General features: G+C 42.2%; 1 protein-coding gene across 3 annotated transcripts in view; it reads left to right on the top strand.

Annotated features, from left to right (window-relative positions):
• Positions 1-5,057: 5,057 nt before the first annotated feature.
• CLTRN (collectrin, amino acid transport regulator) overlaps positions 5,058-25,171 on the top strand; it is a 60,095-nt gene continuing 39,981 nt past the window's right edge. Inside the window, exons 1-2 of one of the 3 annotated variants that reach the window (XM_075594117.1) lie at positions 5,058-5,172; positions 6,464-6,522. In XM_075594117.1, coding sequence (XP_075450232.1) covers positions 5,103-5,172; positions 6,464-6,522 — 129 coding nt within the window. In that variant the 5' untranslated portion in view covers positions 5,058-5,102. Of the gene's footprint in view, positions 5,173-6,463; positions 6,523-13,365; positions 13,447-15,788; positions 15,913-25,171 lie in introns of those variants that run through there. The other 2 variants (XM_075594119.1, XM_075594118.1) reach the window with 2 other exon arrangements.

The raw sequence follows: 25,171 nt of genomic DNA, 5'->3' as shown, positions 1-25,171 counted from the left end.
AGCTACAAAGTAACTGGCACTACCAAGGATCTCAATCACTACGATGCCTGCAGAATATCTGCACAAGGCAAACAAGGCATGCAAAAGCACAATATTACTCTGACAATTTCCTCCAGAATACATCAAACCCAGCTAACTTCTTATCAACAATGTATTCCAGCCTTCTTCCATCAACAACCAAGTAATATCACTAAGAGGGATATTACTCCGATAAACCCCACTGACACTGCAAATGCATTCAATGATTACTTTGTGGGGTGTGCTACTAACTTATTAGCGAAACGCAACCCAAACCACAAACCTGAATCTCATCCTGGGAGTACCCATATAGCCCAACCCCCTCCCAACTCTGCCAACACTTTTCAATTTGGCCCAGTATCCGAAGAGGAGATTACACAAGCACTCCTCAAATTAAAGCTAAGCAGCCAATGTGGACCTGACTTACTACAATCTAGGTTCCCAAGACTTGGTGCCCCAGCCATTGCCAAACCAATTGCTTCCATAGTAAACTCTATCCTGTCTGCAGGCCATATCCCTAAGACCTGGAAAACTGCCAGAGTTGTCCCAATCTTCAAAAGTGGGAACAAAAAAACTCTCTCAATCTATAGGCCAATCTCCCTTCTCCCAATTCTATCAAAAGTCATGGAAAAATGTGTCCACTCCCAATTAAGTGATTCCCTAGCCAATTCCAATCTGGCTTTCACCCCAAACACTCCACCGTAACTACCCTGCTAAAAGTTTGCAATTAAATCCAGTGTGGAATGGAACGGAGACAACTCACTGGTGCAATATTCCTAGATTTTGCAAAGGCTTTTGATACTGTTGATCATGCTATCCTGCTTAACAAACTGCAGAGGTAGATCCCAACATGTGTCCATCTCAGGCTCTAACTCCAAACCCCTGGATATCACCTGTGGTGTCCCGCAAGGCTCTGTTCTGGAGCCCCTACTCTTCTCAGTGTTCATCAATGATCTTCCCACAGCTTGTAAGGAAGCTTCAATACACATGTATGCAGATGACACAATCCTATATGCACACAGCCATAGCCTCTCCGACCTTCAACACATATTTCAGTCTGACTTTTTGAGACTCGAAAACTGGATTTCACAAAACAAACATTTTTAAACACTGACAAGACTGTAACAATGGTATTTGGGACCAAGACTACATTTTTTAAGCTTCCAGTGACTGAGCTCCTCATCAGAACCAGCGCTAACCCCACCCTAACTCCTGTTACTAGTTTTAAATACCTGGGCATATGGTTTGACTCCCACTTAACATTCGGAATGCACATTGATACCCTGACATCCAAAACCTATGCCAAACTAGGTGTACTTTACAGGATCAAATCCTCCCTAAGTCTGCTGGTCAGAAAGCGTATTGCGCAGCAGATGCTAATGCCAATTATCGACTATGGAGACATAGTATACGGCTTGGCACCCCAAACCCACCTTAGCAAACTTGACAACCTCTACAATTCAATATGCGATTTTGTTGTCCAATGCAACTACAACACACATCACTGCGAAATGCTCAAAGAACTAGATTGGTCATCACTCGAGTCTAGGCACAAAGTTCACCTTTTCTGTCTTGCCTTCAAATACTTTCTAGGCAAGCTACCCATCCATCTGAACAAGCTCCTCACCCCTACCACATGCAGCACTTATCACCTGAGATCAGGCTCAACAAAGAATCCGGCCGCTCTTCCTTCTCTTTCCGTGCACCCCAAAACTGGAACAATCTACCGGAGACTCTCACATCCACCACCAGTTTAAGTTCTTTCAAAACTAAGGCTGTCTCACATTTTTATTTGGTCTGTAACTGTTTCATAAGCCTACAATATATTTTTTCTTTAACTGTGCATGCAATGTCTTGTATATAATGTATACCCTGTTCATTTATGTAACTGTATTTGTAACCATGTATTATTTGTCTTAACGCTATGCCCAGGACATACTTGAAAATGAGAGGTAACTCTCAATGTATTACTTCCTGGTAAAACATTTTATAAAAAAAAAAAGTATAAGTATAAGGTTCCCCAATGTGTATACATTATTAAAGTGTACTTTATAATGTTTTATACATTTCTTATGTAGCCCTTTTTGTGAACCGGCCGACCCACCCAATCTCACATTGGCCCCTCGTGGTCTAACCGGTCCCTTTCCCTGCAACACACCTGCTCTAAAGGACTACTGGTACTGCATAACCTGTGTGGCTCCAGGAGATCTGAGCCTCCGCTAGCTGGGAGCCTGGGGAAAACCCTTACCCTTACTTGGTGCAGCGCCTCCACTTACCCAGGATCCCCCGTTAGGAAAGATAGCCCTGAGTAACAAATACAATGACACTCGTATATGATAAAACAATAACTAACACTTTACTTAACACACACATATAACTCATTACATAACATCACATAACATAACCTGATGCTCTACCCGCATCACCTCAACCCAATGTCTGGTGTTCCCCAACCAAGTGTCCTGTGATCACCCCACACCCAATGTCTCGTAAATCCTACGGAGGTCGTGGGTGACTGCGCAGTCACTATGTTAAGCTAGGGCCCAGTTGGTGCACTTTATAATATTGAAGATACCTTCCGAGCACTCCGATGCTCGGGACCGCAACTCTCTTCTCAAAGGGTCAGACGTCCGTCTGATCCTTTCCAGGTACTCTGCCGGTGGACCCCAACGAGGGTCCCACCGCTTCACGGGAACTGCAACCGGATCACGGCAACACCAACCGCGTGGGAACAGCAACCGCCGCTATCCCTATCACTAACCACTGCTAGCGTGACAGCAACCCTAACCTAGGGCCTGTCCCTGAAGAACCGCAACCTGGGATGGCTTGGGGAAAACTCCTAGGGCCTGTGAACAACAACCTGCCCCCCTTCCCCCAGCTACCCAGTCCTAACTGTAACTAACAACTAGCTATTAACTAGCTACTCCCAAAGCACCTGCAGCTCACACACCGCACACACTGTCAGCCTGCAGGGATCCACACTTCACACACACTGCACGCACTGTGCCCAGCACATACAGCGACACTACTCACAGGCAGCTGCAATCACACACAGCCCCTGGATCCCGCAGCAACCACACTGCTAGCACACTGTGCCTCTTTGACAGTGCCCACAGCTCTCTCCGCTGCGACACTGCCAAACCAGCACCTTCCACACTCAAGGGTCACCTCCCTAGCTAAGGCGTCCCTCTTCAGTTACCCCCTGCCCTTTACCCGGGAATTGGGGCCTGCCTGGGAATCTAGGGAGGACCCTTACCTGATGCAGGAGCCACGCGCTCCCTGCACCCTTCCTACTCCTTCCTCTGCTTCTTCCTGACTGACTGTTGCAAAGCCCGGGAAATGTATCTATATTCCCGGGCTGAGCTTCCTCCAGCCCTATTGGCTACACTCAGGCACCTGATGCCTGTCTCCCTAAGCCTCCTGGGGATTGTAGTTCCCAGGGGCTGCCTAAAGCATTGGGGCCGCGTGCGCGCTTCCCTTGCGCATGCGCGAACCCCTAATGGCCGCCTCACTCTCCCTCTACACTTCCCTACTCTCGCACGACCTCTCCCTAGCCCTGGAGTCCTATCGCGCGCTGGCCGCCTCCTGCGCATGCGCGAACCTACGCGCAATGGCGGCGCACTCTCTCCTAGCCGCCGAGCCGGTGGCAACGCGATCGCGGCCTTAGCGACGGCCCGATCGCGTCCCCGGCAACCAGCCTGCACCGCTCCCTGCACTGGCCCCCACCCTCGCGAAGTGCCGGCGGGTCTGTCGCAGCCTCCGGCGGCACCCGCTACCTCACGGCACTCGCGGAGAGGGGCCAGGGATTCAAATTTTACCTCGGGGCTACACTTATAAGACTCTATGCAGTCAGCCAGGGCATCAGCATAGACGCCGGCATGTCTGTATAGAGTCCGTAGTTCAAAGAGGAGAAGATGTTGCGAGGTAAGAAGACCGTTTGATGGGCGAAGAAGGGTGATTTGCCAAGTCCGGAGAACAAAGGGCACCCTGTGGGGACGCCTTTTGTATCTGCCAGACTTGGTGGAGCCTGCCCCGCAGGTGTCACTGAGTTAGCTGGAGGAGATACAGCTCGTAGGTGCTTCTCCCATTGACTAAATCATATTTCCCGCTCACCCGGCTGTTCGAGCCGGCTTGGCATGCATCCTCCTCTAACGTCAGCCCAGAGACGAGCCCCTGTTTCTATTGGCTGGCGGGGAGGAATTCCCATGCTCTGATTGGTCGCTACTCCTTCCTCCATGCTGAACATAACTCAGCGGAGGGTATGTAAGGAGAAGCCCCAGTCAGAGAACCAGGCGATTTTGTGGCTTGAGTCGATGAAGCTAGGGCATGATTTTTAAAGTTGCTCTGTTCCAAATAGCAGAGCAACCGGCTTCGTTTTGAAGATAGTCTGCCCTACAGAGACTGTCAGACAAAGGACCAAGTTCTCATTTTAGAACGTAGTGGTCGCGGTCAGGATTTCTTGGCGAAAACAGTTCCAGGACTATCGGGACTAGGTCCCGGTCAGGATTTTCTGCTGAATCTCGGTCCAGGATTTCCGGAACAAGGTTCCGCTTAGGGTAAGCCCTTGCAAGCAAACGCCCTGCACCTAGGAAAGGCTTGATTGCAAACCCCAGGCCCCAGTAAGTGTTTATATTTCTGTATTTTGTGTTTTGTTGTATTTCCGAGGTTTTATCCAAATAAACCCCATGTTATTTCACTGCCTTGTTTTGCCTGTTGAATGATCCCAAAAATATAAATGTGTTAAAAGACCTGGTCGACCGTGACAGTTAATATTTCACAATTTATTTTTCTAGCAACGTAGGCATAAAATAGAATCTTTTGTTAAACTGCTATCCTTGTAATGGCTATTGCACTAATTAATTAATATTATCCTTAGATCAGGCAATGGCAAGATAATCAAATAAATGTTCATTATCGCTACCAAATATTGAATGGTAAATAACTAACAAAACATTGGCTGTTGAGGACCGTGCTGGCTAATGATCTGGAGATTAATAATTAAACATTTTGCAGGAATAGGTGTTTTACACAGCTTTTCTCTGGCCTGTGGGATCTTTTTGCTGTGAGCTTCTTACTCTGTAAGGATGCTTGGAAGAATTTTCCTTTTTACAATCTCTGTGACAGGCATTGTCGGCTCTGATCTCTGCAAGCCAGGTAAAAATGTATTTAAATATATAAATAAATGGCAATTCTTTAGTGTTGTGTGGATGATGTGGGGGATCTTACATGGACTGATAAGAATATCATGTTGATTATTATCAATACTGTACCTTGTTTGAACTCCACTGGCATTATACACACACACATATATATATATATATATATATATATATATATATATATATATATATATATATATATATATATATATAAAAAGACTACTGTATGTACTAAGATCATGTTTCCATTTTTCTTGAGCGTGAATATTTTTGTGCTAAGGAGTACTAGAAACCTTCATAAACTCTGCATTGTATGTAGGACAGTCGTTATGTGACTTTGTACTGTACATACAGTATAACGCATAGTTTTTTGTTTGAAATGCATTTTGACGAACTGTTGAATACCTGATTGATACAATTTAAATTAAAACAGAATTATGTGATTTTTTTTAGTTATAATTAGGTTTGGATTTGTAAATATATTTTATTAGTGCTACATTATATAGCCACGCTGGGAAAATATAACCTATATAATGAAACATATCGTGCTGTGTAAAATAATTTTCTGGTTGATACATAGCAACTTAATTCTGCACTAACAATGTTAGCAGACTTTTTCCGGTTGATCTTGGCAGGTTATTTGGACACACATTTTTTGTGTGGAGCACAGACTTATTATTTTTTGGTAAATAACATTTACATCAGTAACGCAGCCCATTTCTGTGCATCAAAAAAGCTTCAGCAGAGGTGGCCCAATCAGTCCCTGCTTTAGCACAGGTGGCTAAATTAGAGGCTAACTTGAAGATTGAGCCATCTGTGCTGAAGCTGGGATTTCCTAAAAACCTGACCTTTTTGGAGGAGATTGAGGACTGGAGTTGACCCCCCTTTGGGTTAGTACATGGACGCACACACGCATAGTTTAAAATTTTCATGCCCCAATTTTGCACCATAGAAGCTGTTTGCAACGGTTAGGAAGCAGGGCCCATTATGTCATGTTATATTAAATATATATACTACTGTATATAACAAATTCAATACAGCAATTGTTTTTGTCCCAAGGCTCTTCCAGATTAAATTCATAAGTCTGCTAATACAGGTTATTTTATCTGCGTATAATCAATCCATTCAAAATTGAACATATTTTGTATATTTGCAGTAAGAACTGAAAAACGTATTATGGTTGGGCTAGTCTTGATATAAACTGCAAGTTGAATGTATCAATATTGCGGAATAATGTCCCCTTATAGTCACCTTTCACACCTTGCATTTTATTATTACTTTTTCAGGTGCACCAGGAGCCTTTAAAGTTCGTCTTAATATCAGAGCTGCATTGGGAGAAAAAGCAGTAAGTTAACATTAGGGTTTGGAAAGTTGGTTTCGCATATATCAGATGATAAAGCATAAATGTTCCTTTAAGTTTCTAAACTCACTGTTATTTCTTGATTCTTAGAGCGTTATTCATTGAACTGTTATTGTACTGATCAACTTCAATGGGAGTTTCCATGCGATAGTGCCCTGATTCGCACTATAACAGTTTAATAAATAACCCCCTTAGGCCCATAGCCACACAGCTCAGTTAAGTCAGGGCTCGTAATGTCATGTAATCAAAATCATTAATAGTACATAGAATAGTCTTAATGGCATGTTAAGTTAGCACTGCCTTACGTTAGCTTAACATGACTCGCGTTACTCGCTATTCTTAATTAGAGTCCCAAGTGCTGTATGTATATCCCCTCGAGTCCACCCTCAAACACCACATGGAGAGACACCTGTGCACAAAAAGTAGCACATCTGAGATACCTGGGATATATGCTAATAGGAGTCATTAAAATATACTTTGCTTATCCTATTAGCATATATGTCAGGTGTGACCATTTTTTATTTGCACGGGTGTCTCAACGTGTAGTCTAAAGCTGTGTTTGGGGGATATATACAGTAAAATAAGTGTCCCTGTCCCTCTGTCTCTCTGTCCCTCTCTGTCCCTGTCCCTCCCTGTCCCTCTCTGTCTCTGTCCCTATCTGTCTCTGTCCCTCTCTGTCTCTGTCCCTCTCTGTCTCTGTCCCTCTCTGTCTCTGTCCCTCTCTGTCTCTTTCCCTCTCTGTCTCTTTCCCTCTCAGTCCCTTTCTTGATCTTTCTCTGTTGCTTTCTCTGTCCCTGTCTCTTTCTCTGTCGCTCTCAGACCCTTTCTCTATCTCTTTCTCTGTCACTTTCTCTGTCCCTGTCTCATTCTCTGTCTGTCATGATTCTCTGCTTTGTGTTGTTAAATATTCCACCAATATGGTGCATGTTCTTTAGACTAAAATAGATAACTTTTTAGTGCGTGATTGGCAGCTAATATAAATATATACCCTTTGTGCAATAACAGTTTTCAGAAATACTACTTAGGGCTTCATTCAGTAAGAGCTGGTAACCCATATCTAGCTCAACAAGTAACTGTTAATAAACTTTAATAAGCAACAGAGCAAAAAACTTTTAGTCACATATACAAAGGGTACAAAAGGGCTTCATGTAAAGCCCCCAGTGACTTCATTTTCACCCTATTTTTCTATTTATTTTAAAGACGTTTCCTGATTTTAGTAAACAGCGTATTTGTTTATTGTAATGGTTAGAATGCTCAGCCAGCAGTGAGTATTATTTAAAATTAACATTTTAACTGTAATTCCCATCAATGTTGGGTAAAATACTTTTAGGCATTTTTCAGGTGAAGGATTGTGTGAGATAAGTAAGCTTCAACACTCCAAGTTGTACGTTAAAATCTGAGCTACAGCACTGTATGTTATGGGAATTTCTAGATGGAGTTTATTGGAATAAAGCTGATTATTTCAAGTGAGTTTGAAAGACTAATTTTTGTCTATTACAAAAAATGATCTTTGGCATGAATTTTTACCTTGATTTTGTGATTCAGTATGAGACTATATTGATGCACATGTGTTTTTATAGACGTAATGTAAGTGTAAGTACTGTAACTTACTGTAGTGGGGCAACTTATCAATGACTGCAGCATTCTTTATCTGACCTCTTGGGGCCTATGCAGAGAGCAGCGCTATTTCGAAATTCGCCATTTTTTGGAGAAAATCGCGCAGAAAGCAGCAGAAAATGGCGAGTTCCGAAAAACGCGCCAATTTTTCTTTTCTATTTGTAAAACTCGCCTCGCGGCTGGCGAGAACCTCAATCTCGCCAGTTTTAAAAATATCCGTATGCAGAGAGGCGCGAACGGCATCTAGCGGCTGTTCGCGCCAATAAAATGGCGCGATTGTCTCCTTTTTGCCTCGCCAGAAAAAACTGGCAAGAAGCTGCCGCTCGCGGCCATTGCAAAGGGAAAAAAAAGGCGCGAATTTGTTTTTACACGTTTCTGAAGCGCGCATCTCGCCAATTTAAACTCGCCACACGCATCCATGTTAAACATAGCAGAATTCGCACTTTTCTGCATATGGAGAATAAACTCTCCAAAAAAGCTACTTTTTAATAAATTCGCCAATTTTAAAATTCGCTGCTCTCTGCATAGGCCCCCTAATCTTTTGCATCTGACTCGTACTGTGTAAATCCCTAAATATACCACTTTGATTGTAAGCTCATTGGGGCAGGCTCTCCCTTTGCTTTATGTTGTCATTTACTTGCTGCTATTATCCCCATTGTTGGTAATTTATTTTCCCTGTATTGTAACTTTGTAACGCGCTGCTAGAATCATCTCTAAGGCCAGGTCCCCAGTGACCGCTGCGGTGCACGCTACGGCGTGCTTGCCACACACCACAGCACAGCCCTCTATGGGGCAGGCCCCAGTCGCCGTGTGTGCATGGGCACGCAAAGCGCGATGACGCGTCCGCTGGCAGCGAAGACAAGAATTTTGTCTTTCCTTGCCGTGACGCGATCACGTGGTGTGCGGGGAGCCAATGGCAGGGCAGATCGTGTGGACGAATAGGAGAGCAGGTATTGTAGACCATCCTGGCCGATCCCTCTGAGCATCCCATCGCTCCACAATAGACCGCAGATCGCGGTTTTCACCCTTGCACCCACCGCCAGCTGCGCGTGCAGCAGTGACCACGGGGGCCGAAGCCTTATTTAGGTCAGTGTCTTCCTGTGCCTGCCGGCTTCCGATAAGAATCTGTTTTACTCACATTATTCTTGTCCTTTTCCTGCTCCGTCATTTTGATATGCAAGGTTTCTGATGTCTTAACCAGCTGATTTAGAAACTGCTTTTCACACTATTATATCATCGACTAAACTGTCTGTGAACCGTCATCAGGCAATATACAATTATCATGTGGTTACAAAAAGTGCAGAAACAATAATAATAATGTTTTAAGTTTTCAGTTGTGGGATAAGTAGCAAAGGAGGGAGAGAGAGTAGGTGATATGAGTCCCTTTATTGAACCTACAAGTACAGTAGTTGATATGTTACAAGCTTCCAAATCTCTCAGCTGAGTTATATAAGGTTACTATCTGGTGGTGGTGGCAGCATTTGGTGTGTTACATGGCAACCTCAAGAATAATGACTCAGCAGCAGCTGCTCGGTCACTGCTATCCTTCCTCTCCCTGCTCCTACCGGCACTGGAAGTCACGTCAACTTCTGGCTGACAGGAGGGAGAGGAAATATTTGGTAAGAGCTCTCAGCTCCCTTAAAGTGAGTGTGTGTGTGTGTGTGTCTGAGAGGGGGAAAGTGTGTGTGTATAGAAGTGAGAGGGGGAGAGAAAGCGTAAGGGAGAGAGTGAGAGTGTGAGAGTGAGTGTGGGAGACACGAGAGACCGGGCGAGAGGGGTGGGGGTCAGAGACGGATGGGGCGAGAGATGGGGGGCGGGGAGTTGAGAGACAGGGGCGAGGGTTGGGGTTCCCCAGAATTTCACAATCGAATTTTGGGGTTCCTTAACCAAAAAAAGGTTGAAACCACTGGTCTATGCTCATATCCTACTAACCTTTTTGTCCCTCCTTAAATAGCTGTAATCTCTGAAAATGTATCTGTTTACCCCTTTCCCTCTGCATTGGGCTACTTTCTCTCCCCACTAGTAGTATTGAAAAAAGTCTGGACGGATCTGAAGTGCACGAGATCTCTTTATCTTCACCAATATCTCACTGTTTATGTGATTGTAAATATGTATTTATGTGTCCACTGATGAACATCTGTCACAGATGGACATGAATATACCTTTTTGGGGGGGATTTCATTTGCATAGATTACATTAAACAATAAACAATTTTAAATACAAGATTTACATAAAACAAGAAGTAAGTCACATAAATATTGGATGAAAAAATAAAGACCATCTCTTCATAAAAATAAAGTATCAAAGTACAGTATTTTGTATACAGTATATACAAAAATATATACGATAGTGGGGTAGGGGGCAAAAAAAAAGGTGGAAGGGTAATAAACAACAATACAAAATGATACTACAGTATGTGGGCTCAAACAAAGCTTTTTTTTATTTTGTAAGGTTTCCATCTTAAGGCTGGCAAGATTCAGAAGACTGTTTATTCAATTATCATTCTTTGATATAAGATTGAATTTCCATTTTTGGTAGATCCATATTTAGCTGTACAGTATGTGTTGCACAAAAAGTCCATAGTTTTATTGAAATATTGCTAGATATATTGTCATCACAATACTGCAGTATAATGTGACCACAAATAGAACACTTTAAAAAAATAAGTTGACATAGCTCGACTTTTAGTTTGGACGATCATCTATAATACGGCGAACAGAGGATACTGGGGGAAAAACTGGAATATTCAAAGCTTGTTTCTTAAATTCAGACTCATGCTGGAAATATAACTTAGCCCCATGTAACTTAATGTATCTGAAATTCCCAAATCAGGGAGGGACCTCACCCCACATTACTTTCTGTGTTTTTAATATGTCGAACATCATACACCTCTCAGAATTTGGACGTCACTCTGCAATATTTTACATAATTTAGTTGAGCCCAACTATGACATTAAAAGTTCCCAATCACCTTAGAACAAATAAAACCAAGGGAACTATTAAAAGAAAGTCCCAAGGGAATTAATGTCACAACATTTTTTTATTAAAGTAGTAGACCGCTTGCTGTGCCACTTCTAGGAAACCAATTGAGTTGGTAGCAGTGTAAAAGGAGACAGCACTTACAAAGAGTAACAAGTAAATGCTCTGAATGCTGAGCAGGTGGAGAACGAAGAGCATGAAGTCCAAAGTGCTGCAACATGCAGAATTTACAGTAAAAGGATTTGCATTTTTTAACCCTGGTCAGCATGTCACAGCTCAAATATGTCTTTACATCGCAGTTCATGTCAAAAAGGTTCTCTAATTCTCGTTTTTGGTTTGTACTGGTGTTGTCCATTAGAGTGTGTAAAACCGAGGAAGATAAGAGTTTTCACGAGGGTACCTTCCTTTTGCTTTTAAGCATTAATGGGCCCAAGTACACAGTGCTGCTTCCTTAAATGCAGTCACAATAATTGAACCAGTCAAACATCTTAGATTAGTGATTTTCAACCGGGGTTCCGCGCCCTAGGGGGAGATTGCTGGTACAACTGTCCCAGCGGCTCCCAATCAGCGGCGGCCGGCAGCTCCCCAGCTTCCCATGCAGCAGCCCAGTGTCACTGCAATCCCCTCTCTCCTCCTGTCGGCGCTGGAAGTTGGGTACAACTTTCGACCAACCAGAGGAGGGGCTGCAGAATCCCAGTACCGAAGCAGCACTGGAGGCCTCCTCACACCAAGGTACAGTAAGATTGTTGTGGTGTGTGTTGGAATGAAGGGAAGAGAGAGAGGGGAGACTGTAAGGGGGAAGAGAGAGAAAGGGGGAGTGTACAGGTTGGAGAGAGAGGGAGGGGGGAAGAAAGGAGGGAAAGAGAGTGGGAGGAGGGAGAGGAAAGGGGAAGAGAGGATGGAGTATAAGGGGTGAGGGGGGAAGAGGTTTGGGGTTCCCCAGAATTTCACCATATGATTCTCGTGTTCCTTAACAAAAGAAACCACTGACTTAGTTATTAAAAACCTTGACTTGTTATCCTAGTCTCTCATCCAAATAACTATCAATGTTACAAATTAACTGAAGGTATTTGTTTTCCCAGTATGCAATACAACTTAGTGTACTAGCATTGAAGGGGTCCTGTATACTTCCTTGTTTTATTATTCTGATCATGCTGGTAAGTTTATGTAAAAAAAAAACCTAATGTAACATTTTGAACGTGTTGGCATTGAAATAAATTTAGTGTTGATAACAATAATTACAGTTGGCCTTTTCTTGTTATAGACATTTCTAAAATGGGGTGTTTGATAACCTGTTGCTGATCAGATGCTGTTTCTGTTCTTGTAATTCTGGGAAAACGTGCTCTAAAAAATTGTAGCTGTAATCTCCATTGGCAGCACTACTGAAATATTACCAAAAGTGCTGATTTGGGGCAATTGTTGCAGATTATTGCATTTAGGTTTTATAAGAAGTGTGTTAGGAGTGCATCTACAGTAACTGGTCTTATTTCAATATTCAAAATGTACATTATCATTGATTTTTGGTATCTATATATTGAAAAAGAACATGCGGTTTGACAGTTGCTTTATGCAGCAACCAAACACGCTCTTTGGCGTTAGTTTAACTTTTAGTACAAGCTCTACATTCCAGATCTGAATACACTCAATTGATTACTAAGGGATGCGTTCTATATACTCCCAAGTGGCTGTTTGGGGACCTTTTTGGCTGAAAAACGTAATTGACACGAATAGGGATTTTCAGGTGAAAAATGGCGTGAATGGCCTCTTCAGAGTTTATAAACTGTACCCCCTAAACTGTACCCTTATATTGCACTTGCAACCTAGAGTTACAAGCAAAGGGAAAACTCTTCACATGGTTACAAATAAATATATATATTTTTATAATGGATTAAACAAAATTCAATAAAGTATCATGATTTAACCCTTTCACTGACTATTCTTAGGGGACTACTCATTAAACAGTGATAAAATGTCCATGCAAAAAGAGCCATTTTCACATGGACAGGCGCCCCCTGTATTCATTAAGCACTTATTGCACGTCCATTATTGGCTGAAAAAATGCTGTGCAAAATGCAGATTGTGTATGCAAATGAGGCAAACTCACAATTATCACTAAGTGCATGATTGCAAATATACAATGATAAAATATGTAGTAATGATCCAAAGGATTCCGCTTCTCTGTGGAGTGAAGGTGCAGGGACGTCACGACGCAGCGCTTCGGTGCCAGGAGATGACGCCATGACAGAGAGAGTAGGATTTTTTTGCACCAATGTTCAGATTCCCCACCAGGGAGGAAGCTGGTTCTGGATGGCTGGTATTTAAAAAGCATGCTTTGTCCTGCTTATTTGTTCCGTTATTGATAGAAGGCTAGCAGTATGTCTGTTCCTTCTACAGTTTCAGGGGACCATAAAACAGAAAGAGTGTTTCGGAGATTGCAGCCGTGGGCAGCAAGAACGCTCTGACAGTAAATTCATTTACTATGTAATTGTTGCGATCAAGGCACATTATTTATACCAAGTTCCCCATACTACTACTGATGTTTCAAATTAATTGTAAATCTATCTACCAGAGTAAGCACTTCTGTGTTCTTTACCCAATGTGTATTACCCAAATGAACAGAAAACATGTATCTGTTTAGTGGTGAGAGGCATAAATAATTATTGCCTGCGCACTACTCTGGGTTATTAGCTGCACCAATAGGGATAAGGTTACAGCACCACTAGCCCTATATAGCTTCATTGAAACATTAAATTAGAGTATATGTTGATCTGGCACTACACAGTGATAGTATTTATAGTTGTAGGATTCAAACAAATCTGCCACTTATTCCAGTGTTTTCTTTGTGCTAAGCATTAGCACAGGGTGTTACGATATTTTCTATTAAGGCAGACTGACACCATTAACACACTTAAGTGTAAGCACATATACGCCTACACGCCGCTCTCCATTTTTAATACTTTATTTGTCGTTCGTCATTCATCGTTGGTACTCCCCAAACACATATTTTTTTAATTACACAATTAAAACTTGCATTACAACACTGCAGTGTGCTTCTTAGTGCCGCACAAAGGGATTCTTTCTTTCCTAGTAAATACATTACCAGAAAATAGAGCATTTTTAAAACCAGAGACAGAACATAAAACACAGACAAAGCTCAGTTTTTAGCACATCCAGTGAGACTCATACACGGTACAGTGCCTAAATATATATGTATAAATATCTAATAAGATATGTGGTCTGCCTTGGCGCTGGCTCAGGGGCTTACAACAATTTTGGCCAAAAATGTCAAACTAAAAGACCATTTTACTTATTAGATATTTATACATATATATTTAGGCACTGTACCGTGTATGAGTCTCACTGGATGTGCTAAAAACTGAGCTTTGTCTGTGTTTTATGTTCTGTCTCTGGTTTTAAAATATATATTGCCAAGCTCAGTAGCACTCCTCTGTGACACTCATATGCTTATATATATGTTGTGGTCATTTTGGGGGTTCAATAGGAGCTTGTTAGGTGTCCAGTATGTTTTACAATTCTTGTCCAGCTAGTCATGGCTGATTGGAGGGTGGCAACCTCCTTCCTAATTTAAGCTCACCCCCTCCCACATTTAAATGGTTATGGGCTCACTCCATAGCATCTTCCACTCAGGGGAACTTGCCTGCTTGCAGTTTGGCTGTGACATCTCTAATACAGAGTGCTTTTCCTGGTAATGTACAGGTTAATAAAAGCTTCAGTCAGACTCAGAACTTTGCAACTAATATTGACAGATTTACTATAAATTATTCTTCCTGTTATTACACAGGTTATTAATAATTTATATTAGCGTTAGGGACCCCTGATATGTGGTCTGCCTTGGCGCTGGCTCAGGGGCTTACAACAATTTTGGCCAAAAATGTCAAACTAAAAGACCATTTTACTTATTAGATATTTATACATATATATTTAGGCACTGTACCGTGTATGAGTCTCACTGGATGTGCTAAAAACTGAGCTTTGTCTGTGTTTTATGTTCTGTCTCTGGTTTTAAAATATATATTGCCATGCTCAGTAGCACTCCTCTGTGACACTCATATGCTTATATATATGTTGTGGTCATTTTGGGGGTTCAATAGGAGCTTGTTAGGTGTCCAGTATGTTTCAGAAAATAGAGCAGCCACAGTAAGGGGTCAGATTGTTAAGCGCAAGAAAACTGTTTCTAATGCTAAATATTGTGCCGCGTGCGATGCCGATCTTTCTGCTACCTACCTCAAAAGATTGTGTGCATTAACAAGAAAATTCTACTTAGATAACTACTTTCATTGACTGGATGAAACTTTCACTCCTGTAGTCTTTTGATCAACCACAATCTCAAGGGTATTTAAAAAGGCCCAGATCACAGACTTCATTGGATTTGCAACCTGCCAATTTCATTGATTATTCAGAACAGGCAAGTGTCTCAGAACGTGGGGTTTCCTCTTCGGAGGAGGAAGAGACCCAAGCAGACGTGTGTTCCTTTAAGATGGACACTATAGACAAGCTGTGAAGAATATGAGATTGACAATGAATATTGAGGACACCAGAGAAGAGCTGGGGGTCCTCGACCGAGCCTTTTTTGGTGCTAAAAATAGTCTAGAACTTTTCCTGTTCACAGCTCTATTAAGGACATCATGAAGATGGAAGGGTCATCACTGGATAAAAGACCAGCAGTGACTAGAAAATGCATGACAATGTAACCTTCAGTAAAGAAGACTTCAGTACCTGGGTGATACCGCCAAAGGTGGATGCAGCTGTTTCCAAGATGGTAAGAAATCTCAGAGAGGTGAGGGGTTTTATTCAATCATGTTTCTAGTTTAAGACGAAATCACCCCTACCAAGGAGAAAGCCCATACTGGGTGAAATGCGTTAGAGACGCAGGGGGCTGTTTCCCCTCCTCTTGTTTTTTAATCCATGCTCTAATAAAGATTTTTTATAGCCCAGTCCAGCCTTTGCAACTTTTTGCTGCGTGGTCGTGCCCGCTGATTCACCTTCCTCCTTGGTAGGGGTGATTTCGTCCTGTCTCTGCATACAGCGAGGAGCACACACACCCGGATGAAAAACGGACTTATGTGAGTACTTTATTATTATTATTCAAGTGGGAGCTTCCCCACGATCACTGGTTTATCAAGTTACTGGATTTATGTAAGGGGTCTGGGTGGGTCTCAGGACTTCCCCCAGACAACTCTTCATATCCTTGCCGGACCGTGTTCCAACTAGGGGTTAATCTACACAGCTCCACACAGCACTTCATTACAACATTATGTGATCCGGATGCAGCAATTCATTTCAACAAGTGGATACAATGCTCTGCAGCACTCGTTAATTGAGGGGACCTTACCTCAATATTCTTTTAGTATGTTTCTAGTTTTGAAAGCATCAGGAGGATTCAAAGCAATTCTAAAAGAAATCAATGACTTTCCCAGCATCTGTAACTTCACGGTGGAGTCCTTGAGGGTAGTCATAACAGTGATTGAAAGCTGAGCATTTCAAGCTTCTATAGACTTATTGGATGCTTATCTCCCTATTCCAATAAAAGAATTGTACAGTCGGTTCCTGAGATTCTAAACGGCCGTCACTACCAATTTACGTCTCTTCTGTTGGGACTGGCCACAGCACTCAAAACCTTCACAATGCTCATGGCTGTGATTTCAGCATTATTGAGACATAAAGGCATTTTTGTACTCCCATACTTGTTTGACTTACTAATCAAGGCCCTGTCAGACCAAGTTGCCAGCGATCATGTGTCCATAGTTCACAATGTCTTAGTACATCACGGGGGGATTAGCAATCTAAAGAAAATCAGGCATGCGCCAACTCTGATCCTTCAATTCTTAAGTATCATATTCGACACAAGGCAAAATCTAGTATCGACCTTCAAGATGAACAAGATTATGAAGGAAGTCCGATTGTTCCTAAGCTTCGCAAGACCATCAATGGTTCAATTCATGCACATAATACAGCTCAAGCCGTTATAACGTGGTGCTTGGGGTCCACATAATGCGACCACATTATAACGGGGATCGCGGGGGGAGAAAATGGTCGCCGCAATCAGGGGTTCCACATCCCGGCACCGCCATGCAGGACTTACCCGGAGTAGGGTAATTTGGAAACAATGAAAATAGGCAACATGGTTTTCTGTGTAATGTGTCCATGAAGCATTGGTCAATGTTGGTTACATTTGTCTTTTGACAATTACAAGAAAGCCTTTAATGTACAGTACTTGATCCATTTACATGCAGTTGCAACACACTACTTATGCTATTTAGGAATTATATTTTTAGTGATGAGTATTGTATCACTTTTTTTATATATCATATTTTGAAAGCCTTTGCCAGACAGGTTAGTGGAAAAGAATGCTTCAGTTTTAAAAAAAGCAGTCAATCACCAACTCCCTAAAAACCTAGTTCTCCTTTGATTGAGCTCTTTGTGTTCTTAGAATAAAACATTTTGTGCTTTTCCTCCTTTTATAGTCTTTTCACTCTGGAACGCCTTATAAACAATGTAAGGCAGGTCTTGTATGCCGTTAAAGACTTACACAATACAAATGAGTGGGTCGACCTAAAGGATTTGGTGCTTTTTTTAAACCTAGCAATTGCATAATTTTATTTAAGGAACTCAACATTTATATCCAGAACAATAAAATGTGAGATAAAATTATGCAAGGACTATGTCCAGAGTCTGTGGGCCTATTCACAAAGCAGTGATAAGTGGGTTTTCTGGGGGCTATGCACAAAGCAGTGATAAGTGGGTTTTCAGTGATAAGTGCTTTTAAGTGCGATAAATGCCTTTATAGCGCAATACTACCTGCTGTGAGATTCACAAAGCACTAATAACAGTGCAGTATCACACTATAATAACGTTGTTACCAAGCACAAAAACCAGCCTATAATGATGGACCACAGGCAGCAACTTGTGCAAGGGCACATCTTTGATTCCTCTGGTTTGGACAGAATTGAACATCTATGCAAGCCTCTCAGGCTGGGGCACAGTTTGTCAAGATCAAGTGATCCAAGGACTCTGGTCACATCAAGAAAGATGTCTGCCAATCAATGTATTGGAAGTTTGAGCCATATTTGACACCATTGAAGGTCTTCAGGCCTTGTTGAGGGGTTACTCGTTAAGTATCCTATCCGACAACGTCACTGCAGTAGCATATAGAAACCAACAAAGGGCAACAAGGAGTTCGAGAGTTTTTTCAGAAGCCTCCAGAATCCTACACTGGGTGGTGAAAGAGATTTCCTGTATCTACAGTACACAGCCTTTATTCCAGGAGTCAGAAATTACAAAGCCGACTTTCTCAGCAGGCATTCTATTCACCCAGGAGAATGGGAGCTAGACCAGAAAATGTTCGATCAGTTAGTTCGGCAATTGGGTCAGCCACAGGTCTATCACATGGCATCAGCTCTCAACAAGAAAGTAAAGATGTGTGTGTCAAGATGGCACGACCCCAAAGCCATAGTCAGGGATGCTTTCTCGATCAGTTGGGATTCCCATCTGATACATTCCCCCCCTCCCCATTCCCTCTGCTTCAGCGAGTAATGACCAAAGTCAAAAGAGACAAGGCTCAAGGTCTCTTAATTGCTCCGTATTGGCCGAGAAATACATGGTTTGCCGACTTAAAGAACTTCAGACAGTCCCCACATTATTGACTCAGGGTTCTCTTTGCGTCGCCAATCTTCAATTGCTGAAACTAAGTTATATCGAAACTTTAACAGTCCAGAAAGCTAGTGACTTTAGAATCTATTATCGCATATGGAAGTCATTTACAGTATACGTTCGTGTAAATTACGAAATATAGACCTCTTGCAGCTTGAAGTCCCTTTCTTCAGCAAGATTACAGAAAGATTTAAAACCAGCATCTCTTAAGGTCCAATTACAGCTCAACCCCGTTATAGCGCGATCCGCTATAACGCGGATCCGCTTATAACGCGGTTGGAGCATGGACCCCGAATATTTAAAAAAAAAATTTGCACACACACTCACAGCACACTGCACACAATGCACACAATGCACACAATGCACACACTCACAGCACACTGCATACACTGCACACACTCACAGCACACTGCACACACTGCACACACAGCACACTGCACACACTGCACACACTCACAGCACACTGCACACACTCACTGTACACTGCAAACATCACACTGCACACACTCACTGTACACTGCACACACTCACAGCACACTGCACACACTCACAGCACAGTCTCACAGCACACACAGCATCAGCACACACAGCACGCACACAGCCCCCCCTACCTCCCTACTTTTGGTGTCAGCTGCTGGGGCATCGTGGGGCTGCTGGATCAGGATTGGTGCGGGGCTGGGGGGGGGATTGGTACGGGGCTTGGGGGGGATCGGAGGGGGATCGATGTGGAGCTGCTGGAGGAAGTGAGGCTGCGAGGGGAATGCTGGGGGAAGTACGGTGGCTGCTTGGGGCGCCTCACTCAACCTCTTTCCCCCTCCTCCCGATCGGGCACGCGGGGCCATTTTTTTTAAAAATTAGCGCGACCCCGGTTATCGCGCGGTCGGATCGGGTGGGTTATCGCGCGGTCGGATCGGGTGGCCCCCAAGGACCACACTATAACGGGGTTGAGCTTTATCTACATTAGGTGCATTCTATCATAAACAGATTGCCTTAGATCCTATGGTCCAGGATTAGGCCTACTTTTAGGCATTCATTGGATCTGAACCTGGTGCTAAAACAACTCGCTTCTTCTTCCTTATTTGAACCAAATCTCGCGTTCCCTATGAAATTACTCACAATTAAAGTAATTTTCCTAACCGCTGTTACTACAGCATGTAGGGTTAGAGAGCTCCAGGCTTTATCACCTCACAAACCATTTTTTCAGATATACCAGGATAAGATAGTGTTACGGACTGTCCCACAGTTTCAAACCAATGTAGTATCAGTGGGGGAGTGGAATGACCAGAAGGTCATAAACTGTTCAGAGTGATTCCACTACAGATCAGGAATCCTCAGACACTGACAATCCCAGTAACCAAGGAATTACACATAGGAGGTTTCAGGAATCTGACATAGGATCAAGTATCACCACTAGGTCCAAAACAACTAGTCAGCAATCCACCTCTTTTTTAGGTCTCCCCCAAACATCAGAAACCCTAGATCTCTATTTAAACGAACGAGAAGGGGAAAGGGAGGGGAGAGGAAGAAAAACCAAACGCAGAGGTTACAACAAGAGCAGGAAGGGAACGTATCACTAGCACCAGACCGCTCACACGACACATTCATTATGAATCTCACTGATTTTGCACTAAGCACAGAGCATATCAAAGTCCTGAAACGAGGCCTCTCATATTCTCCCACCTCTAATATGGATCATTTCGATTGCATAAAGGACACCAATTTATTCGCCAGAAAATTATTGCTGCATAAATATTATAAAAAAATCCAACTAGCTAGATCCAAAAATTTGGACTCTGAGGAAATGAGCACAGTTGATCTAGATAATCTAGATATTCTTTTGGAATTATGTGAAGAAAGTGAAAGACCATTGGGAATAGGCCCATTCACAAAACTCAAACCAAGGAGTAAATTCACTCCCCAAATGGATGTATGCAGCAATGTTGAAACTTTCGTTAAAATGGTGTCCAAAGAAATAGAATCCATAGTAATAGAGGGGAAAAACACAAAGAGAAATATGGACCAAAAAGAAAGGGCAGCACTTAAAGAATTATCAGATAGGCAAGACATCACAATAAAAAGCTCAGACAAAGGAGGGAATATAGTTATACAGAAAACAGATGACTATGTTAAGGAAAATTTGAGACTTCTAGGTGACATCAATTGTTACAGAATCCTAGATCAGGATCCGAATCCAATCTTTATGAAAGAACTCAAAACCCTGTTAGATCAAGGACTAGAAGATTTAGTAATCTCTAAACAAGAACATAAATTCATGTATAACCCATTCCCCAAAACAGCAACCTTTTACAGTCTACCAAAGGTGCATAAAAACTCCACACATCCACCGGGCCGCCCAATTGTATCGGGCATTGGGAATCTCACTGAGGGCCCAAGCACCTATGTGGACAAAGTACTGAGAACTTTTGTTAAATCTCTGCCTTCACATGTACAGTACAGGATACTCGTGATGTCTTGAAACGCCTAGAAGGAATTACAGTGGATGCAAATACAGTTTTATGTAGTATGGATGTTGAGTCACTATACACCAGCATCCAGCATCCAGTAGGGTTAAAGGCAGTAGCCTCTTTCCTCTCCACTCGGGGCATCAGATATCTAAAGCATAACGAGTTTGTATGTGATCTCCTATCTTTTGTCCTAACACACAATCACTTCACATTCAACAATAAACTCTATCTCCAGGTACAGGGAACTGCAATGGGCACAACATGCGCCCCAACATATGCTAACCTGTACCTGGGTTGGTGGGAAGAAAATAGTGTGTTCAATGAGAGTATGACCATCTTCACGGATAATATCACTATGTGGATTCGCTATATAGATGATATTCTGATATTATGGAAGGGTAGCAAACAACTATTTAACACCTTCGTGAAAACTCTGAATACGAATAGTCATAACCTACGCCTAACATCTGAGATCAGTGAAGAATCTCTGGTTTTCTTGGATTTAAAAATTTCCATCAATCATGATGGAACAATAAATACGGTATCACACGCAAAAAACCCAGCAACAAACAGCTATCTAAGGGCAGACAGTCACCACCCGGCCTCATTAATCAAGGGTATCCCGACGGGCCAGTTCCTCCGTATTAGGAGGAATTGCTCCAACTCTGCAGACTTCCATCGGCAAGCAGAAACGATGAAGGAAAAATTCCTGAATAGAGGCTACAGCAAAACACATGTTAAAAAAGCTTATAAAAATGCAGAACAAGTCAATAGGGAAAAACTATTGTACTCAAAAAGGGAACTGGTCATGGATAAAACAATCAGATACATAGGTACCTACAGTGCCCAATGGAATAAGATTAAATCCATCTATAGGAAATATTGGCACATCCTCTTGGAGGACAAAGATCTTTGTGAAGTGCTAAAACCATATCCAACAATGGTGCCAAAAAGATCAAAGAACTTAAAGGACTCATTAGTCCACAGCCATTTCCAAAATAAATCACAATTCCAAACGTGGCTTCCACAAAAAACAACGGGTACCTATAAATGTGGAACATGCAAAGCGTGCGCATATATCAATACCAGTAAAAACTTCCAAAGTACCTCTAATAATAAAAAATTCCAAATAAAAAGTTTTATAAACTGCAAGAGTACACATGTAGTTTACCTCATCACTTGCAAATGCGAGATGCAATATGTAGGCAAGACAGGTCGCCAGTTCCGTAGACGTATATTGGAACATGTTGGGTCGATCAGGAATGCGCTTGATACCCGGTATCATGCCACGTACGGGGATACCATGGGGGGGACATTAAGTCCTTAAGCTTTCAAGGCATTTTCTGCCTCAAAACCAATATGAGAGGAGGAGACTGGGACAAAACTCTCTTACAACAAGAGTCCCGGTGGATATACCAACTTTCCACCCTATCCCCATCAGGTCTGAATGAGGGCTTCCTCTTCACCCCCTTTCTTTAAATACAGATCTTTAAATATAGATCTGACTTTTTCATTCCCCTTTTCGACTCATTCATGCAATCATTCGTTCGTGATACCGATCAACAGAGATATAACCCTGATTGCTTCTATTAATTCACCTCTACAATAATCATTATTCCTTTGGAACATAAATCCCCATACTTCATGCTAAATGAACAACAAACGCTACTAAAAGGTTTTCTTCTTTTTTTTAAAAAATTAGCTCTAACTGATGTCACATTACACAAATGGTCATTAAGAAACACACAATTGCGCTATATGATTTTATTGGTACATGAAAGAAAAACACTGACATGAAATGTAGAGTGTACATGAGTGCAGACTAGTAGCCCTCCCTGTCCAACAGGACACATTTATCAGCCAGGGAGTGAAGGCATTATGAAGTACCATCATAACAACATCTGCCACCTCACTACACTATATTCCAAATTTGTGGGGTAACATGCTAGCGATTTACAACTTTCTAAATGTACTGACTTGACCATTAAGCATATCGATCGCAGTGGCATCTAGTTGTAAAGTTGAAACTAAAATCGGGCCTCGATGACGCGACGGAACCTCTGACCAATCAGGACAGAGCATCGCGGGTAGTTATGGTAACCACACCACAAACATACTAACGTGGGAAGGAACCTTGAGTGAAATGTAAACACTACTGATGGTGACGTCGCGCATTGATGACGCGACGCTACTTCCCACCAATAGGCTTTAGATATCACGGGCAGTAAACATCCAAATCATATCAATCCAGGGATACAGTATAGTCCCATGACATTATGCCGTGACAGCTTATTCTACACTGGATACGGTCATTTTAGAGCTAGTGACATTTAACACATTGCAGTTTGCCAAAATTATTGGGATGTCGCGCGCTGATGATGCGACGCAACTCCCAGCCACCATTGGAAAAGGAACTTTGGCACACATGACCAGAAGTACACAGATATGTGACTGGCCATGTGATCTGGCAGAGCCAATCAGAGCCTTTTCCTTCGTGTTTCTGAAGTATGGGTGTGATACATTTGTCTGAGGACCAATCAGAGCCTGGAACCCATTAACCAATAAGGTAACAATAAAGTGTATAAATAAGCAAGGGAATCACTCTGTTTTTGCCCCCGATGAAGCCACTACAGGTGAAACATATGTAGGGCATGCTAAGCGTTACCACCTAGTACGCTGGCAATATCGGAGAGGTCTGTTGCCTATTCCTTTCAGAGTGTTTCGGAGGCTTCATTAGGAAGCACAACACTCTGACTACTCCTTAACTATTGCATGGTTCATGGTTCACAGTACAAGACACATACTTTGTGATCTTGCATCAACTGCTAGTATTCACCATGACAGACCCACAGGCTCACTAAATATTGAACCTGACGGTCTGGTACAAATGTGTATGTATACCTGATCTATCATTGAATCCACCTGTCAAACCAAGTGTACATATTAATTCAGGTTACACCCCTCACTACCATCTAGGAGTAGGTTTCATATGACATAATACTGTAGCATAATCACTACCACCTCTAGTATAATTATATAGCGGTGGGACACTCCAATTGACAATAGTGATTTTGATCTACACTGTCATCTCTATTAGGTACACAGTTCACCTCTCCGTTTTTATTTCAATCATTTTAATTACTTTGGTTCACATTACTGCTGCAATAAACACATTTTAATTGGTTACAAATAAATATTAAGTTTTAACATAGATATAGGTGATCTCTAGTGCGGCGTATAGGGAGCTTTTTCTTTATCTTTTTGATCAATGTAGTATCAGACTTTAATATCAATCAGGATATTTATAGTCCCCACATTTTGTCCAAACCCTATTTCTGACAAAGAGCGACAGTGGCATAATCTGTATGTAGTTAGGGCTCTAATAACATATGTGCAAAGGACTGATAGTATTAGGAAAACCTCTAGATTGTTTGTCTTTTATGATGGATCCAGAAAGGGTCAAGCAGCTTCCATAGCTTCTATATCTAGATGGGTTAAGGCAGCTATATTTGAGACATATACTGTAGAATAGCAGGAGATGATTCTTATATGAATAAAGGCCCACTCTACTAGGGCCATCGCAACTTCATGTGCAGAAAAAACTCAGGCCTCGGCCCAGGAAATTTGTAAAGCAACAACCTGGTTTTATGTGCACATATTTGTTGAGCATTACCGTCTGGATGTTCCCTCATCAGAAGATGCAAAATGTGGCAGGAAGGTGCTTAAAGCAGTTGTTCCAACTGTGGAAATAAGTTCTCCCTCCCAATAGTCTAGGGATTGCTCTGGTACATCCCATTAGTATTTGACTGCCATAAAGGATGTAGAAGAAAATAAGACATTTACCTTTCGATATTTCTGTTTCTTCAAGTCCTATATGGCAGCGCACTTCCCTCCTTGAGTCTT

This window comes from Ascaphus truei, chromosome 3, assembly GCF_040206685.1.
Source record: "Ascaphus truei isolate aAscTru1 chromosome 3, aAscTru1.hap1, whole genome shotgun sequence".
Classification (NCBI taxonomy): Eukaryota; Metazoa; Chordata; class Amphibia; order Anura; family Ascaphidae; genus Ascaphus; species Ascaphus truei.
The sequence above is the reverse complement of the archived record's forward strand: the minus strand, read 5'-3'. Positions and strand labels throughout refer to the sequence as shown.